The 19,899-nt window shown below is 41.7% G+C and overlaps 1 protein-coding gene across 6 annotated transcripts in view; it reads right to left on the bottom strand.

Moving 5' to 3' along the window:
• The window catches only part of ST7 (suppression of tumorigenicity 7), a 149,001-nt gene that overhangs the window by 43,279 nt on the left and 85,823 nt on the right, over positions 1-19,899 (bottom strand). For 4 of the 6 annotated variants that reach the window (XM_051619526.1, XM_051619501.1, XM_051619516.1 and 1 more), the window contains exons 3-8: positions 15,286-15,445; positions 10,610-10,664; positions 9,935-10,050; positions 8,733-8,808; positions 5,609-5,763; positions 1,661-1,758 (exon numbers count right to left, since the gene is read on the bottom strand). In XM_051619526.1, the coding sequence (XP_051475486.1) occupies positions 1,661-1,758; positions 5,609-5,763; positions 8,733-8,808; positions 9,935-10,050; positions 10,610-10,664; positions 15,286-15,445 (660 nt within the window). The remainder of the gene's footprint in view (positions 1-1,660; positions 1,759-5,608; positions 5,764-8,732; positions 8,809-9,934; positions 10,051-10,609; positions 10,665-15,285; positions 15,446-19,899) is intronic. The other 2 variants (XM_051619535.1, XM_051619544.1) reach the window with 1 other exon arrangement.

Genomic DNA, 19,899 nt, shown 5'->3' with positions numbered 1-19,899 from the left:
CTCTATCTACAAATCACAGAATATATTCAGCAGCCCATAGTAAGCTCCAGAAGCTACCATAATTATGATGTGTGACATTTGAACATGAAATTCAAAATTCTGTCTTTCTTGTATATTAACACCAGAACTTAGAATTCCAATGTTTGTCTGCAAACTTCGGTTATCTGTCCCAGAGCGCCTGTATAACAAAATTCATGAAGAATCAGTGGAGCTGGCTGGCCTGAAACCAATGTTTTTGAAATCAACATTCTCCCAGCTGACCACAAGACTGCAAAACCAGGTCTTTCTTCCTCATCTCTCTCTCTCACACTCCAAGCTGTACAATGGCTAGGTTTTTGACAAGTTCTTTTTCAACACCTTTGTCTGGGAGCCTAGCGATTCAGGGGAGAGAGTGTTGTGTGCCTGACAAACCCCAGCTAGACACAGGAATCGAAGTTACTCACCACTTGCCATCTGGCAGATTTTTTTAGGATGAGGACCTGCGTTATTACGATGAATTCTGCTCAATGTTTTCATAAAATATTCATGAGTGTCCCAGTTCTAGCAAAAGATGCTGGGTTCCAAGCTGGTAGAAGTACTTGCCCTACTGCTGTTGATGCAAGTGTCTAAGCTCCAGAGAAAATCACTTGCCTTTTTATGTTAAAACTCCCACTGACCATGCATCTGAGCTGCCTTAAGCATACTTTACATGTGCTTCATTCTGGCCTGAGATTCCATTTTGTGCATCTAAAATTTAGCTCCTTCAGCTTAACTTGCAGAACTGTACATCTTGCCAGATTCATCTCCACCTCACTTTCATGGGAATTGGAAAATGAAGTGTAAGAAAGGAGAATATAGGAAATTAATAAGCAATTTCACTATTGTCTGTCCAAAACTCCAGGGCTGCATTCCTCATTATGTCATATGCTTGCTACCTCAGGAGAGGCAAGTCATCTCCTCAAAAAACTGTGTTCCTAATCTGCATCCAGGGGATCTCACTGGGCATCCGTAGCTATCTCTAAACTTGAGCATTTTACATACTTGAAACATATACAGCACCTTATGTGGATACCTGCCCCTCCTGTCATTCCCAAAATTGCTACTGTTTGGTGTTTCAAATTTGTAGTTTTGTAGCTTACTGACTTAGGACTACCTTTCGTAGCTTCCCCACCTACAAAACACGGATATAATCATCTCCCAAGGCAGCAGAAATAAGTTCATTTTAATTACTTGGTTTTGACTTCTCAGTAATAGGTTTTTCATTAATAAATAACACTGTCCTCAGTTCTGAATAGGGTAATGTAAACAGCGCACAGAGCCAAACTGCAGCTTTGCAAGGAGGAAACAAAATACTTAAGACCCATTTACTGAGATAGTGGCATCCATTACATGCTTCAGAAAAAATGTGATGTAACTTCATGATCAAATCATTACACATGTGCCAGGATGGGAAATTCGGTCTGTCTGGGCTACCATCCATCTGGTATTCTACAACCTCACAGTGTTGTTTTTGCAACCTTATAAATGACCTCTTAACTTCATCTTTATGTACAGTACACACACAAAATTACTACTAGCAGTGCTACATGCAGCTGGAATAGATGCTAACTTGTAAGCAAATGAATATAATTTCTATGCTACTGTTATCTAAGCATCACATGTGAAAAAAATCCAAACTTACATCTCTCATCATTTTCACTGCTTCCCTGGTCCTTCCCAGCTTTCTTGCACACATTGCCAGCCTCCTCTTGATATAAACTAACACATTGGTGTCCCTTCCTGTATAAGAGGAGAAAGAAACTTTTATTAAGATAAAAGGTTAAAACAAGCATTCATGTAATATTCCAACAAAAATGAAAACAGTTTTCTTGCCATTTTTTGTTATTCACTATCACCAATGCTTTCACAATAACCTAAATTAAAAAATTGCCACATTCTGCTGATTTAGATGTGGTGTAACATCACTGAAATCGGTGGAATTACTCCAGATGTAAGGTGGTATAAATAAGGAGCCATGGGTTGGCCTTACACCTATTCAATATATGCAGATCTGAGGCACAGAGGACACTGCAGTGTGCCGAGTATCAAGTGAACAACTGAGGCAAAGAGAACCCCTATGAAGTTAACATTGGCACAAAACTCTATGATAACACATGCAGCAATAAATTACCAATTCACATACATAGTTAAGAGCATCCATGAAAATGCACGTTATATCCTGCTTTTTTTGTAAGTTGTGATGTGCGTCTTGTTAATTGATGTAATATAGATGCAAAATAGTATCTTTGTCCTCTAACAGTCTTTTTACTTAAGGATTAGAAGAAAACAAGTATACCCTGAATTTTCTGTTTATGAAGCCTTTATTTGTTACCCAATTATCATCTGGCAAGTGCAGGACAGTCAGCGGATTAAGGCCAGCCAGCATGGGTTTATGAAAGGGAAGTCTTGCTTGACCAGCCTGATCTCTTTCTATGACCTTGTGACCCACCTTTTGGATGAGGAGAAGGCTGTGGACCTTGTCTACCTGGACTTTGGTAAGGCCTTTGACACTATCTCCCACAGCATTCTCCTGGAGAAGCTGGTGAATCACAACACAGACAAGTGTACTCCTCACTGGGTAAAAAACTGGCTGGATGGTTGGGCCCAGAGAGCTGTTGTAAACGGGGTCAAATCTAGTTGGTTAGCAGTCACCAGTGGTGTCCCTCAGGGCTCAGTTTTGGGCCTGGTCTTGTTCAACATCTTTATCAATGATCTGAATGAGGGGATTGAGTGCACCCCCAGTAAGCTGGCAGACAACACCAAACTGCATGGGAGTGTCAATCTGCTTGAGGGTAGAAAGGCTCTACAGAGGGATCTGGACAGGCTGGATCAATGGGCCAAGGCCAATTGCAAGAGGTTCAATAAGGCCAAGTGCCAGGTCCTGCATTTCAGTCACAACAACCCCAGGCAACGCTACAGGCTTGGGGAAGAATGGCTAGAGAGCTGCCCAGCAGAAAAGGACCTGGGGGTGCTGGATGACAGCTGGATGAACATGAGCCAGCAGCATGCCCAGGTGGCCAAGAAGGCCAACAGTATCCTGGCCTGCATCAGAAACAGCGTGGCTACCTGGAGTAGGGAGGTGATCATACCCCTGGACTCAGCACTGGTGAGGCCACACCTCGAGTACTGTGTGCAGTTCTGGGCCCCTCACTACATGAAGGACACTGAGATGCTGGAGCGTGTCCAGAGAAGAGCTACCACGCTGCTGAAGGGTCTAGAGAACAAGTCATATGAGGAGCGGCTGAGGGAAATAGGGATGTTTAGTTTGGAGAAGAGGAGGCTGAGGGGAGACCTCACTGCCCTCTACAACTAGCTGAAAGGAGGTTGTAGCGAGGTGGGTGTTGGCCTCTTCTCCCAAGTGAATAATGACACGACCAGAAGAAATGGCCTGAAGTTGCAGAAGGGGAGGTTTAGATTGGATATTAGGAAGAATTTCTATGCTGAAAGAGTGGTCAGGCACTGGAACAACCTGCCCAGGGAGGAGGTGGAGTCACCATCCTTGGAGGTATTCAAGAAACGTGTAGATGAGGAATTTCTGAGTGTGCTCTAGTGGCCGAGATTGTAGGTTTTGCATTGTGGGTTTTTTTTGGGGCATGTGTGGTGTTTTGTTTTGGTTTTGATGGTTGGACTCAGTGATCTCAGAGGTCCTTTCAAACCATGACTATTCTTTGATTCTGTGATCTTAAAATTCCTCACACTGCTAATTATGGATGGCAAATTAACATGCTTCAGATATGACAGATCTATGTGGTGGAAGATGCCCTAACAGCAAAGATGATAGAAACTAAACAGCTGCAAAAATTATCCTCTTGGAGGGTTGTTGCTCTCTTCACTTCTCATAAACTTCCCTATAATTCCAATGTAAACTTTTAACATGTTCCTGGACCAACAGGAAATGTGTGGACAGCTAATCATCTAAAAAATTACTGTATTGTTAAAATATAAGACACCTGCTACAAATGATCTTTGTGTATAGTTTGCTGTCTGTAAAGGTTTTAGTCTGTTCCTAACATTCTCAAGTCTTTCATAATAAGAAAAAGATGTGCACTGAAAACGTTCCAAGTACCTACAAATTGTTTTAAAGTGTGATTACAATTTTCAGATAGATTAAACAGCAAGTTGAAAGGTCTGACCTTTAGAAGTAAAAATAAATAAGGGAGGTAAGGAATTTCTTTAGCTGTATTTTTTATTATGTAATTCCTTGTATCTGTATCGATACCTACATATTTAATAAACAATTTATTAGTTACATCTGTTTCAACATGTTTATGTTGTATAACTAAGAGGTATATATTTCAAGCCAAGCTCCTTTTCAGTCTTTTGAGAAGGAAATATTTGCCTGCACAAATTTAACTAGGTCATCTTGGAGATAAGCATCGTGACAGTTAATTACTCTTATTGTGTACTTTTAATATAATTGATCTCTTTTTTTGTGCTTAGGATGGATTGAGCAAACAAATTAAGATTTCACAGGTAACCATAAGCCTGCTAGAGCCTGAAAACTACTTCAAGGGCTCAGATGCTCTATACTTTTAGTTTTTCCAAAAATAAGCAAATAATCCTAAGTATCATTTTATAACAAACAAACATTGAAAATACTACCCCCAAGCTTTACAAAACCTCAGGTTTTCAGGTACAGACCTGTGTACAATTTTGAAACCAGAGATCACAGACAATTTCACTGTGTACAATTTTTATCAGCAATCTTCAAATTATGTGAGATAGCCAGAGGCTGTGAATTCAGGTCCTGAGAAACTCAAAGATGCCCGAAGTATGTTGGTGCTTGTACTTATGTAATTAATTGGTATTATTTTTTGCCTGAGGTAGCCATTCTAGACTAGAAATAACCTAGACCATTCACTTTGTTTATCTTTTTGTTCATTTACTGGCAGTGAACCCTCATGTGTTTTCTTAGGTTTAAGGATCATCCAATAAATATCCCCACAGCACCTAAATCTACTTATTCAAAACTTTAAGAAAAAGAATAAAAATCTACACTTCCAATTAAAGCACTGTATTATTCCAGTTGTTAATTTTTATGTTTCTATGACCTTTTTTATTGTATGCTACTAACTTCTCAAATGTCACACTGGCTAATAGGTCTCATTAACTTTTACACAGAACAATGTGGTGCACGTATTTACCTTGACAGCTGATGGAAAAAGGTGGCAAAGCAGCACTTCCCTCCTCTTTCCATCACTTTTTACTGCCTTTTCACAACATGCCCCCAAGTTTTTAAAATGGCTAAAGGCATTTCACTACAACTTCCTAAAACAGCATCCAGCATTTTCTGAATATCGTATCTCTTTTGTCTCTGCTACCTTTTCTTTTCTGTTAAGGACATGCTACACTTTTTCTGCCATGAAAAAGAAAAGATGCATCTGTAGTCTCAGCACTGCTAGCTAGCTCAGCAGCAGAATCAAGCAAAACCACTGAAACAGAATAGTCTGGCTCTAGGGCCTATTTTAGCCATTGTTAAATACCAAGTATGTAATGCTGAGAAGAAAAAAAACAACAACAAACAAAACCCAAAAAAATCCCTGGAACTTCTGTCCCTTTAGAAACCACTATTCCTTCCAAAGAAACTTACTGTGTTGGGCTTCATACTGTGCACCATGGTGCTGTAACTGCTGACTGCGCCTGTAACAGCCCTCTCCAGCTTTCAAAGCTTGCTTAAACAGCTTCTCTGCTTCTACAATTGTTGTTGCTTCCTCTTCAGCCAAGAGAATATAAGCAGTAGCACACCTGCAAAAATACCACAGGAGAAACCATGAGAAAGTTGCATGAAGTAAAAGCTATACAAAAACATGCAGTCTGGCAAGTTTGTACCAAATACTGTGGCAATGGAGTTATGTTCATATACCTTTTGGATTAACTGTTTTGATGAACAACTTATTCTGGCAACCAGATCATGACTTTCATTTGTAGTTACTGTATCAGTCATCTACTTGAGTCAGCTTACTGACAACTGCCTCAGAAAATAAAGCACTATGTAGTCTTGGCCTACATCATTAAGACTCTTGGAAACCAAGACTAATTTTATGTACCATTGTTTTAACATGAAATGTTTCCTTGACTGTAATGGTGTGAAAAGAATCAACAGATCCATAACACTTGCCATATGCCAAGAACATGTGTCCTGGTTTGAGCCAGGATGAAGCAAATTTTTCTGAACATTTTTTTTTTTTTCCTTCAGTAAGCTTTCCTTTAACTAGTAACAGAGTGTTCCAACTAAGACTGATAATGGTGGAATGTTTTTCTAACTGCTGGGTCCTCAAGGTCACATCCTTACTCTGCCAGCTCAGACACTACAGGGACATCTATGACTCCCCCCATAGGAGGCTGAGTTAGACAGACAGCAAAATTGGCCAGCGATATTCCATTCCATGTATCTACATAAGTTCAGAGGAAGGTCACAGATCACAGAAGCCAAATTCCTTCCTGCTTCTTCTTCCCTTCTCTTCCATCCATGGCCGGCATCCGGGGAGGACTCCATCCATCCATCACCATCAATACCTGGGCTTGAGCTGTCCTGAAACTCTGAGCTTTCTCCAGCAGCAGTCCAGGATTCTTCAGGACTGTTTACAGCTAAGGAGAGTGCTGTGGGAGTTGCTGGGGGTGGCGGGAGGTGAGAGGCTTTTGCACATTCCCTGAACATATTTGTATATAATTGTATATATTTTCTTTTATCATTGGCGTTTAATTAAAGCTGTGTAGTTTAGTTTTCAATCCAGAGCATCTCTCTCCTACTTCTCTCTCTCCTTCCCTACCTGGGAGAGGATCAAGAGCACTGTTGTCAAACTGAGTCAGAATGTAATTGTAGATATTAAAAAAAACACACAAACAAAACAAAAAACTCCAAATCCCCAGAAGACAGGAAAGCAGCTTTAGGAACACAGAGAAAGGTGTAGGTTCCCTCATCCAGCTTTTAGTTGTCTAATTGACATCTCTAAACTACCTGTGCCCCTCTGCCTCCATCAAGGAGCATCTTCACAAAGCTGTTTTTGCACGTATTCAAACAACTCTCTAAGAACAGGGTGAACTCCTGAATGGAGGTGCCTCTCTCCTTGATTAAGGAGGGTGCCCAGACAAGCACTTTAAACTTGATGGTCATATTTTTAGCAGCTGAAGTTAGATGGTATATAGCCTGTTGACTTCTTTCCAAAACAAAGCACACTGCTGACAAGACACTTCCTTAAACAGAAACAGAATTGGGCTGCAGCTACCTGTAGTTACATTTTGCAGTCAACAGCTGAGGAAAGGGAAATAATGGGTCTGGGGGAAAACAAGAGTCCAGGCACAGGTACTTGCTGTGGGCCACCCAGCTGGAAAGCAGCTTGGCAGAAAAGGACTTGAGGGTTCTGGTGGACACCAAGTTCAATGTGAGATTACAATGTGCTCTTCCCACAAAGAAGGCTAATGGCATCCTGAGCTGCATTAGGAGGAGTATTGCCAGCAAGCTGAGGGAGGTGATCCTTCCCCTCTACTCAGCACTGGTGAGGCTACACCTGGAGGACAGTGTTCCAGTTCTGGGCTCCCCATTACAAGAGGGACATAGACATATTCGAGAGAGTCCAGCAAAGGGCCACGAAGATGATTGAGGGACTGGACCATCTCACACATAAGGATGGGCTGAGAGAGCTGAGACTGTTCAGCCTGGAGAACTGAAGGCTCAGGGGGATCTCATGAATGTTGTAGGTATCTGAAGGGAGGGCACTAAGAGAATGGAACCAGGCTCCTTCTAGTGGTGTGCAGTGATAGGACCAGAGGCAATAGGCATAACCTGAAACACAGGAGGCTCTGTTTGAACATAAGGAAACACTTTTTACTGAGGGTGACTGACCACTGGCACAGATTGTCCAGAGCGGCTGTGGAGTCCTGCTCCTTGGAAATATCCAAATATGGTCCTGTGCAATGTGCTGCAGGTGGTCCTGCTTTAGCAGGGAAGTTGAACCAGAGGTCCCTGCCAACCTCAGCCACTCTGTGATTCTGTGATATGTGAGCTTATAGCTCACTTCCTCAAAACCCTTTTATGCTACAGACTCTCTCAGTTAAACTCCTGTTTAACAAACTGTTTTCTGCTTCTGATGAAACACATGAAGAACAATCTGTAAGGCACCAGCTTATAGAACTCTAGAATGCAGTAATCTCTGACAGCAACCTAAGAAACTCTCTCCACTTCATGCACTTTGGCAACATTTATACAGTTTGCCATGCCAGTAAAGCATCACAGCATTGAACTTATTTTGGGATCTCAGAATACTACACTTCTCACTGAGAAAATAAGTAATGAACTCAAAGACCTCAAGTCCCAGAAAATTACATCATATTGTCTCACACTGAAATGAGTATTTCAGAAGGTGTTTGTGAGTCCCTTCTTTCTTGCCTCTGTTCAGGGTGACTGAGAAATCCAAAAGGGAACTCTCCATCCCATAAATGCATATTTTACATGCTTATCAGGAGGCAACTTAATTAACACTCTGCTATGCTGTTCCAAAGCCCAGTGGGAAGACTCCCATTGTCATCATTGTCCTAAGGATCTTATGGGTGAATAGCACAACACGCAGCTGCTGTTTTTCCTCCCATTGTAGGACTTCCTGTGACAGGCCTGTAATCATGGTTAAAAAAATACTGTAGCAAACCCCCTGCCTTAAGCTATCATCAAATGGATTTTTAAATGACAGGAAATACATGTTAATGTTGTTGTCACTCACTCATTCAATTCCAAAGCTTCATGTGCTGCAGAAATTCGGGCTTGGGGGTTTCTCTCTCTCCAGGCTTTTTGCATTACTATTCAATAAAAAAAAAGCAGGACAGGGCCATATCAGTCATTACAGCGTTAACAAGGAAAATCTACTGCATTATAACAACAGAATTTATTGCTCTCAGCCTGATTCACTCCAGAGCATTCCAAAGAGCTCAGCAATCACCCAGAAGATACATAATCAACATGAGCTTTTGTCCCAAATAGTCAGTTTTATTATTTAATTTAATTAAAACTTTTTTCCATGGGAAAATCTAGCTAAAAGACCATGTCATCTGCATTGTCACATACAAAGGTGATAAGCAGCTTTTTCCTCTTGGGAAAGTAGATTCCACATGGCACAAAAGAATGTAAGGATAGTTGGGATGCTTCTCTTAGATTCTTACTGTGCTGTTGCTTTATGTGAATGTTATATGGAAACAACATCTGGGCTCATCAGACCACCTCATAATTAGCCTATTGAGCTCAGAAAACAGGATTCATGTTTATTGTGTGTCTAAAAAGCACATTATGTTCTCCTTTATGATGGTGTCCTCAGAGTGGGACATCCAAGTGGCAGTATCTCCTTTCCCAAGACACAAAGATGATTAGTCTCTTCAGAGGCAAATTCTGATGATTGGACTTAACAGTAAAGACTTAATACAACTTTTTACAACAACAAAGCTGCTTACATCACTTTCAGCTGTAAATGTGTTCCCATTTTTTACAGAGCTTCTAACTACATCAAGGAATGAAACAGAGGCATCAAAAGTTTTACATAAGCTCTCTTCTGTCAGCATAGACTACATGAGACATGGATAATGTAACTCAGCATACTAAACCGGAGTCGGAAGCAAATTAAGCTATATATGATTGAAGCAACTGCAAGAAACAGGAGGAAAAAAGAAGTCTTTATATTTGCAGACAGTACCTTGAATGACTTCAGCAAGAAAGCAGAACAAAACAGTGACACAAATTACCCGGTTTATACTTAAATATATATTTGTTCAGATCTAGAATACTATGGCTCCAACAGCAGCAGCTTTCCAGGCATGATCCAGCTTCTGCCTTTCCTTATCTATCTGAGACAAGTGATGTCTGACTATACTTTTCTTGCATCAGTTTAAAACAATCATTAACCTAGCAAAAACAGTGGTTCAAAAGGTCTCTTACTAGCATCTGCAGGCCGTAAATGATCCGTGTCACAAGTAAAGAACGTCTGGTGGTCCTGTGCTGAAAGATTCATATCGTAGTAAGTCAGAGGTTCTCTCCCTGTTACCCATGTATACCTGCAAACATGCCAACGAAGAAACATTTTGGTTAGTGAGATTTGGCAAAACGAATCTAGAAAAGAATCCTAGGTGTTAGCGATTGGCATAGCCTACTAAGGTCATCCAGCCAATCTCCTAATCAACACACATTGCACTTCACTGTACTGTGATGGAGTGACAGCAGTTGAATCTAACTGTTGGAAAGTATAAGCTGGAAATAAGCAGCACACGTATCCAAACCTTAAGACTACATGAAACCTAGACAATAATTCATTAGGTTATTTGCTATAACTGATTCGAACAGAATTTCTTTCTTGATGGTACCACCTACACTACACTTAAAGTTTTCGATTTTTTTTATAAGATCACCAAAAATTGCAGAAACAACAAGTGCATGAGAAAGAATTTAAATTCCTTTGCTTTCAGAAACATTTTACATATGACAGAAGAACCTGGCATGAGTACATGTGCCCACAATTCATTATGGTTTTCCATTTCTGAGTTAGATTAATGGAAAAGTACAATTAGGGTCCTTAACAGATTACTATGCCTGAAACTGTAACATCATAGCACTTACCGATTATATTCTGCTCCTCTGAACAGATTTAAAGGATTTCGCCAGACTTTGCATTCTGTCAAACAGAAACACAAAACAATTTAGTCTTTCCCAGTTTAGAATGGTACTTGAGGTTTATCAGAAACATCAGTTACCTTCCAATGAACCTTCCCAAATATGTTTTAGGTTTTATAGGTGCAAATGGAAAAAAAACCCCAAAAACCTCAAGAGCATAGAAATGCAGGTAACCAGACTGTTCTTCCCTTTTTAAATAATAATTTCATTACAAATTAGTGTCAAGAAATGTTACTATTCTTGACAAATAACCACTAACAGAGCTCCAAATGCTAGATGAAAAGATAACACTGATTAGTGCCAGGACTCACAATTACCATAATGCAGAATTGAAGAGGGATCACACTGGGTTATTGCACTGAAAGACAGCAATTAACTCAGTCCCTTTGGACTTATTATTTTGACAGAAAAACTTCACTGTCTAGTTAATACTGTAAATCACTGAGAATCTCAGCTACAGCCACCAAATTTAATTCCTCTTTAGCTCATGAAGTAAAAAAATCCATGGCAACATCTGCTGACCTTACTTCAGTTACAAGCATCCCAGGGTTGACAAAGGATGTTGAGGTTGATTGGCAGAGAAAGGCTCATTGCACTGAAAACGTCTGGGAAACTAAAAGCATATAATACATTTCTCTTGGAGGGGGGGGATTGCAAATTCTTGGCACTACAAGTAGGAAGAAATAAGAAAATCCACAATAAAACTTAGGACATAAGTACAAAAAAAAAAATTATCTACCTTTTGAAAAGGTGGTGTCTTGATTCTGGCTTTTCTTCTCTAATTTAACAACAGATTTGTTCTCTATATTTCAACAAAGGCAATTCATGCCAGTGAAGGTGAGACCAGAATCAAAGCCAGTATTTGTAACAAAGACTCAGTGAGGCACCACAAATCTGCTACTGGATGACCCCTCATGTGGTGCTCTGCAAAAACTCATCAGTAGCATTGGCCCTGCAGCATTTCACAAGCTGCTTTCCACAAGCAAAAGCACCAAGCACACTTTTCTCTACGAAATTCTGTGATTGTTTCTAAAGAGATGACAGCAACAGCTTTCTGGTGGGATACTGAGTCAGCAGGAGATCTACCCTACTTTATATATCACTGGTAAAGTATATGCCTGTTCCATAAAGGAAAGGGATAGAAACACAAAAATGCAAGGCAAGCCCTTCTCTTTTCACATGGATCTAGCTCCTACTTCTGAGTATGAGCCTGAAGTGGCATGAAAAGAAAGCATTTATAAAAAATGATTTGCAATAACATAATGACACCTGCAGCTACACAAAAACTAGCCAAGTGGCATAGAAGGTGGGCCCTCAGCTTGGTGCCCAGATAGAATCATGGAATAGAGACACAGGAAAGGGAAGATGTTTGGGAAGAAAGCATCAATCTGCATCTTTTAACTAATGACTTCAGCAGGTAGCTAATATTAGAAAGCTCCACTCGTTTACTCAGCAGAAGTACTTGATAGACATTCAGCTTTTCTGTTGTGCAGCTAGAGCGTATAGCTGTTTGGCAAACTTCAATTGGAGAGTTTCTACATAATATGACTTTCAAACCATAATAAATGTTAAATAAACACCAGCTTTAGTTCCAGAGGTAAAATCCAATGGCTTGGCTTACTCTTGTTTGCAACCAACAAGATTAGGCAACAGCTATTTGATCACAGTGACATCATTCTTTTTGCTCCTCTCATTTCAGTTTAAGTGGTTATACTTCATCTGAAGTATGCAGTACTTCAGCTCTGTAGTAGGGAAAGGGACAACTGGGGAACAAGAACGGAAGGTGAAGAAGACATTTTATTATCACTTCCCATCCTGGGGGTAGTTTGGCATCTGTCTGGCTAGCTAAACATTATTTGCTCTTTGTCGCTTTCATCTTGGTATCTGCTGATACCATGGTCTCAGTACAACAACGATTCTCCTGACCCTTCTGAAGGCAAAGATATATATACTGCAATTTTCTACCATAGTCAAACATCTACATAGGAAAACATGTTGAGCAAGGTCAGCCTGTCGGATAGTGAAAGAAATACCCCAGTGTCGGTGCATGGTAAACTGGTAAGTTGTTTTTTCTGTTACATTACAAACTAATAATATAACTATTGTCTCTGTCCATGCAGGAGAGTTGGAACTAGATGATCTTTAAAGTCCCTTCCAATCCAAACCATTCTATATTTCTGTTATTATTTTTATATAAGCAATTGGCATTTAATGAAGATTAACCTTTCAGCTCTTCATTAAATTATCAAGTTTTGAGCACTGGTATCTTTCTGAAGGCATGAATAACAGGCTATCTGTACACATTATCCAGGGACACTGTGAGAGCCCCAGCTCATGGAACTGAGTGCCAAAACACTGAAAGCAAACACACTCCTTAACTATTTCTTTATGCCAGAAAAGTCAAGATCCCTGGGTGACCCTCATTAGTCAAAATACTGTGCCTTCTGCTTTGGAACTAGGGGAGTTATTTCCGAGCTGCTGAAGTGTGACTGAGTACACTGATGAGTGCACACAGGTGTTTCCAAGTCAACCCGTGCTTTCTGCCAGTTCACCCAAATATAATATCCATGGACCATGCATTGCTGCTATTCACAGTCCCTCCTCAGATGGTAATGACAACAGCTGAATTTGCTGTGCTATATGGAGGCTTCCCTAAGGAGAATTACTCAGTAGAAGAGAAAGGTTTTTTGTGGCCATCTATTTTACTTTACTTGTGAGTTCAAAGCTAATTTTTGTTTGCTTCTTTTCATGAACACTGAAGAGCAGGAATAAATTTTGCCAGGTACAGACATAGGCACCTCAGCTGCTAGACAATAATGTTTTCTCCATAACTGAATTTGGCTTTTTTCATTCTTTCTTCCTCACTTGCTAATTCTGATACATTTTTAAAGCCTGCCAAGGAAATAAACTTAAATAAACCATAATTGATTCTAGGGCCATATCCATAAAGAAAGCTAAATTAATTTCCAATATTAATATTATGGCACATATGCCAAGCTAGGGATGAAACAGGTAAGCTTTGTTTTACAGATGAGGAACACAGGCTGAGATGCTCCTGCCCTGACTTCATTTAACAGAGAGTATCTCCAACTTAAGCCTGAAGCAATAGTATTTCAGTATCTTCATCACTCATGGGTTAAGTTTTCAATTCATACCCTCCACGTAGCTGAGTCACCCAAGCACGGAGACAAATTCCCCTGGGACTCTTCTTCAGAACAAAAGAGCAGTGCATGGGGGACTGACTCATTTTAGACAGGCTGGCCTGTGTCTCAGAGGAACCATCCCTGGACAACCAGGCACCCAACTCAAACAGCCTCAGTAGAATCCCAAGCCCCATGATGCGGACCTGTAGGGATAATCCTCCAGCAGCAGAGCTGCAACAGGACTCAAGCTGCCTCCGTTCAAAACTGACACCATCCCCTACATCATGTAAGAGCTGATTTTTTCTGATTTAACATTGTCTTTTCACCAAAGGAAATAAATAATTCAGCAATATGTAAATACATATTACAAAAATTACAACCCATACATTTATACCACTCATGGTAGGCTCTCAAAACACTTCCGCAATCCTATGTTCATTCAGAATAATCATATGCATTAAAAAAAAAGCCCCAGAGTGTCAAGGCCAACTTTAAAGGCTTGAATGACTTAGACTACGACACCTTCAGCCTGTTTTGCAGCACCCACTCCTTCTTGCACTGTAACCCACAGGAGCTGTGAATGCCTGGAAACTCATTAAAATCCAGCCCCAAATGCCTAAAATCAGGCCCCTTAAACTGGAAGTCTCTTTTTAGAACCTGTGTTATGACTTGCCCAAAGTCGTTACAAATTAAATTGCCACAAATTAAATCAGTAGCAGACTCAGGAACAGAACAAGCCCTTAAGCTATTTAAAGCCACTGTGCTTACACTTACTAAAGTGAAATCCAAATGTTGTTTACATACTACTTACATTATCTAAAAAATAAAGCAATGCAAAAGCAGATGGGCATTCCCAAGATCTTCTTCTGAATTTCTTACAATGTTATTATTACTCAATAGAATTTAAACAAAAATATCGCCTGCCTTTAGAAACGATATTGCAGAAAGAGCCCGTGCAGTTTAGCAGGCTACAAGAACAAGGGGGAAACAGATGTGTTGGCAACGTAGCCTGAGCAACAGGCACTTCATGAATTTGGAAAGATATAATTAGCCAGACCAATTAATGAAGCGGTTCTGCCTTTTATCTGACAACAAAACAAGTTTGGAGAAGACTCATCTGGTTGCACGGCTCAGCACCAGCTGCTATTTGGACGGCGGGCCTGAGGCGGGCCGGGCGAGGCGTGCCCCGGTTCCAGGGCCACCACAGGCCCGCAGGAAAGCCAAGCGTGGCCGCTGCGGCCGAGAGCAAGGCGGGGTGCTGCTGGGCGGGAGGGCCGGCCGCGCACGGCGGCAGCGCCAGGCAGCCCAGGCACAGCCGCCCCCCGCCTCACCGCCCGGCACGTCCCTCCTGGGGCACGGAAGGGACATCCCCCCCCCGCGCTGAGTGACCCAGGGAACCTGCAGAAGCCAGGTTCCAGCCGTGCGCCGCCTCGGCAGCGGGTGCTGCCGGCGCAGGGCCGGGCTGCGGCCGCCCCTCACCTGAGACGCTCTGCCGGCTGGAGTCCGCGTCCCCGCTGGCGGCGCTGGCGGCGCTGGGCGCGCTGTTGTCCACCCCGCCCAGCAGGGGGCGCAGGTGGCTCACCGAGACCTGCTCGATGAAGGAGGTGCCGTACTTCCGGAAGTACCACCACTCGAAGATCTGCAACAGACGGACACGGCGCGCGCCGCTTCAGCGCCCGCGCGCTCCGCCCCTGCGGCGGCCGTTAACGGCTGCCCCGGCCCCGCTGCGCCCCGCCCGGCTTCCCCCCTCCCTCCCTCCCGCCCGGCTTCCCGAGGGAGGCACCTGACGGCCCCCCTGGCAGGCAGCGCCCCCCCCCCCCCCCGGGCATACGGAGAGTTTAAATTTTATCCCAAGTACGTGCCGAATCTGGCAAATCGCCTTCAAACCCTGGTTTAGAGGAGGTGAAAAAGCTCAGTCTGACCAGAAGAAAAAATAAACAAACAGGTGGGTTGTTTTTTTGTTGGGTTGGTTGGTTTGTTTAACACAACCTTACATTAAATTACTTCTTTTAAAGGGAGCGCTCCTTTAAACTGACTTCTGGAAAAAAAACACAACAAAACAAAACACCAAAACCAAACCAACGAGGAGCTCAGCTCCATCCTGTCCGATACCAGCCACGTAAATGGGGTGTGGGGCAGCCAGGAGTCTCACCTCACCTTTCCCCAGCTCCCTCTGCAGCCAAGGGAAACTGAAGAAAAGCAGGTCTGCTTTCTTCCTTAATAATGCTTCTATAGGAATTTACTCTTGAGTTTAATTCAAAAAATGTTTAAAACACTGAACAGCCTCCAAGAAGCTGAATCTTACTCTTCCTAAGATTTTGTTTTGCCCAACCCAGAGTATTATTTTGTTTGGCTGACTTGGACTGATTCCAAATAAATTTTATTTCCAGGATTTTGGGACAGCTAGCAAATCTGGAAAAAAAAATATTTACAGAACTCTTATTTGGAAATAATTCCACAGCCTCAAGGAACCTCTTATATTTGAAATTTTATATATATACATATATATAATTATATATATATTTGTGGTACTTTCAACAAGGATTTATATTTTTGGTAAGAATACACTTATTTCAGGAAACCACATAAAACCTGGAAAGGAAGATTTCCATATGAAGAGGGAAAAGTTTTTGACTGTAAAAATTGTAAAGGCACACACAGTTATAGTAAGTATGTAAAATCAGTGTATTTTTCAGTTCATTTGAATCATGATCCAAACACCTATATACCAATTTATACAAAACCAAAGGAGTTTTTAAAAAATTGGCAGCGCTTTGTCATATTGATTGCAGTAGGAGTTGTGAATGAAGGACCTTTGCCCCTTCTGTATTACTCTGTCTCCGTGTTTCATGCCAGTGCCGAAAGCTTTTACAAAATCTCTACCAAAGAAAGAAAGATGATTCGTTCTTGCTAGATCTGCTGTCAGCAGCATGTGAAAGGGCTGCTTCACGTCTCTGACATCATCAGTGCACTGTCCAGCAGGTTCTGCTGGACTGATCAGGAGTCAGGAGGCTCTGGAAGGCCTCTTAGGAGTCTACTTGCTGTAAAGAGGTTCAGGCTGGGCTCCACGTCCTCCCACAATATATATTTTTTTTCATTTTTAAGTTCTCTTGAGCAATTTATATAATTGAACTGACTTCTGTCTCCATGGGTTTGTCTATAGACAAGACTTTTCTCCCTCCCCTGCTTTAAACCATTCCCATATGAGGAAACTAAAAGATAAACCTGGCATAGTAAGAAAATGTTCCTTTTCCAAAGGACACTCCAATGCATTCTGCTCTGGGGCTTCCCCTAAATTCAGCTGTGTTGTTAAAGCATCTCGGGCATTCATATAAGCTGACCCTAGCTGCACTGCAATGGGGTGGGAATGTAGCTGACAGCCACTTGAGACAAGTTCACACGGGAGTGCATGGCAGCTCTGAAGATCCTCAGTCCCCAAAACAATCTAATGGCTCTTCTAGGAGCCATCAACAAGGAAGAATGAAGCAGTCTGATGAGGGGAAGATAGAGGGACTATGCGAACACATAAGGGTCACAGGCACTTGGGAAGATAAACAGATGGTCACAGAGAAACTAGAACATAAATACACCCACATCTTTGTGAACTCTTATGTCCCAGGCAAATCACTAAAACCCTCACAGCCTGGACAGTTCCTCCTCCCTTGGCACTGTACTCGCTGTCCGCAGGTGCTTGCAGCAGCCCCCAGGTGGGAGTCCCCAGGGCCCAGGAACAGAATGCTGAGGAAGTATCACCGAACGCTTGCTCTGCACTGGCAAACCTCCCCTGGCATGCACCACTGCCTCCAAATGCTGGAGATGGTGGAGAGTGAGGTGGCACAGGTGAGCCAGCTCTGGTTTTAGCTGTTCTCCTGCTCTTAGGCATGCAACACTTTATAAAGGGTTTAGAACATTAATCTTACGATCTAAGAGAGTATCCAGAACCTAAACAAGGCACCATGTGGCCGACCATGAGTGTAAAATGCAGTCACAGATCTACTGAGAGCACCTGTTTCTGGTTTTATCTTTGGAAACTTTGAAGTTTGGACAAATCAAGGCACACAAGCCCCAGTGCTACCTGCCCAAGGCCTCAGAAGGAGTGGCTGTTAGGAATCAAAGATCACGGTCTTGTCCTGAGGCAAGGGATTCTCAGTGTCACTGTGGCATAAGTCAGGGACTGAAGTACAGCTGCCAGACTGGCTGCTCAAAACTCTTGGCAATTACAGACTCTTATTTAACAAGCTTTGTACACTTTTGGAGGAGGAAAAAATAGATTTTTCAAAGTGTGCTAATAAATTCCTGCTGACTATTTCAGTCATAATCAACTTGCAGATAAAAAGTCAGTAAAACCCAGAGGGAGAGTGAGAAGGAGAACAGCATGCTAAAGCCCACTTGCCCTGCACAAATGTATACCAGCTGGAAAACTGTCACACTGATTTTTAGTGAAACTGAAGGTACAAGCAGAAAGAATGTGTGTGTGTGTGTATATGTCTGTGGTCACTACTACAATTCAGCCGAGTGACAGGATCTGGCTGCAAGTCTACCTCCCTAAATTTAAAAATACATTAATTACTTTTAAAATGGCCTTAAATTGTTAAAGGCAGCTTTGAAAAATATTTGCAATGTTAAGCAAATCCAGTGCCAGGAAACATCAGCCAGATCTTAATGCATACATTCACGTAGAAATTAAAGCTTTAAATCATCATCAAAATAAGCCTTTGCTTGGAGTGATTTGTTCAGGGTGAATGAGAAGGTAGTCTGGTACTAACGTCAAAACAATAAATTCTCTTTGCAGAACTTCTGCACCTTTCTCAGAAAATGTCAGCTGTTTTGAAACCTGATTTCAAATAATCAAATTTGATTTCTAGCTGCACCAGTCCCTTTGAAAAGCAACGTGAAGTCAACAAGCTTTTGACAGGTCAGCAGAGAGATAATCTGGCAGAAAAATAGATGATTATAAGGATTAATTATCCATTGAAAGAGATCTGGATCAGGGAGGCATCTAAGGCAAAAGATAATTTCTGCACAACTTCCAAAGTAAAGGCCACCTTGTTTCTATCATATACAGTGGGAGGGGAGCTCATCTTCACAGATCTTGTCCCCTTCACAGGTGTGGCAAATGTTTTTGTGTTCTTTCTAGTTGCTGCTTGTACTTCCAAATCAGAACAGAGTCAAACAACTCCAGACCCTTGAGGGATCTTTGAAAGCCTTGTGTTCACAAAGGCCAAGTTAAAAAGTGGTTCTCAACATTTTCAGCTTAGAAATCTAGATAAAAATCTAGATTTTTTTATTTTTTAAACTGGGATGGGTAATGCTTAATGTAAGAGTATTTGATTTTGGAAAACACATATTGATTTCTAGAAATGCAAAGCTATGAAAAAGCAACTTGTAGGAGACATATATTTGGGTTGGTTAAGAGCTGGTTAATCACTCATCAGTCTTCTTAATGCATTTCAGATAATTGCTTTGGACTTCTTCTGTGCAGGTACCTCTCTTCCCCATGTGCAATGAAAATATAAGTCATCCTCTTTCTTATCTCTGCTCTCAGTTATACTGACAATCCCAGATGATTTACTTCTCTGTGCAGCAACCAGTCTTTTCTGTGGATATCTGATCTTCCCGCCTATTTTTTCAGAAGAGATATTCCATCACAAATGCATCAGTTCACAAGGGATGGTTTTGATGGTGGTTCTCACTGGACCACGTAGTGATGTCTATCTGAGATTTGGATTATGCTTTCCTGTTCATTCTGAGATTGGCACCCCCTCTTATAGCAAACACTCCCTGTAGTCCTCTCCTAGTGAATACATAGTCTTCAAAAGAAGCAATAAAGCATTTTGAGAACTGGCAGCTTCCACAGCTCAGAGTTCTCATTTAGCCTCCAGGTCTCAGAGGACTAAGATTTTGAGTACTTTCTAATATGAGGGGTGGTAACAACCAATATAATAGATTCAAAAGAAACAGTCTCTTGAGAAACAGGATAATGATAGCAGAACTTGATTCAGTGGATAAGACTATCTGATAAAGAAAACAGGACTGCAGCACAGGTTTGGCTGGCTCAGTCATTCGTGCTGTTTGTTTGCTGGCGTGCTGCCT

Source organism: Apus apus, chromosome 1 (assembly GCF_020740795.1).
Source record: "Apus apus isolate bApuApu2 chromosome 1, bApuApu2.pri.cur, whole genome shotgun sequence".
Taxonomy (NCBI): Eukaryota; Metazoa; Chordata; class Aves; order Apodiformes; family Apodidae; genus Apus; species Apus apus.
The sequence above is the reverse complement of the archived record's forward strand: the minus strand, read 5'-3'. Positions and strand labels throughout refer to the sequence as shown.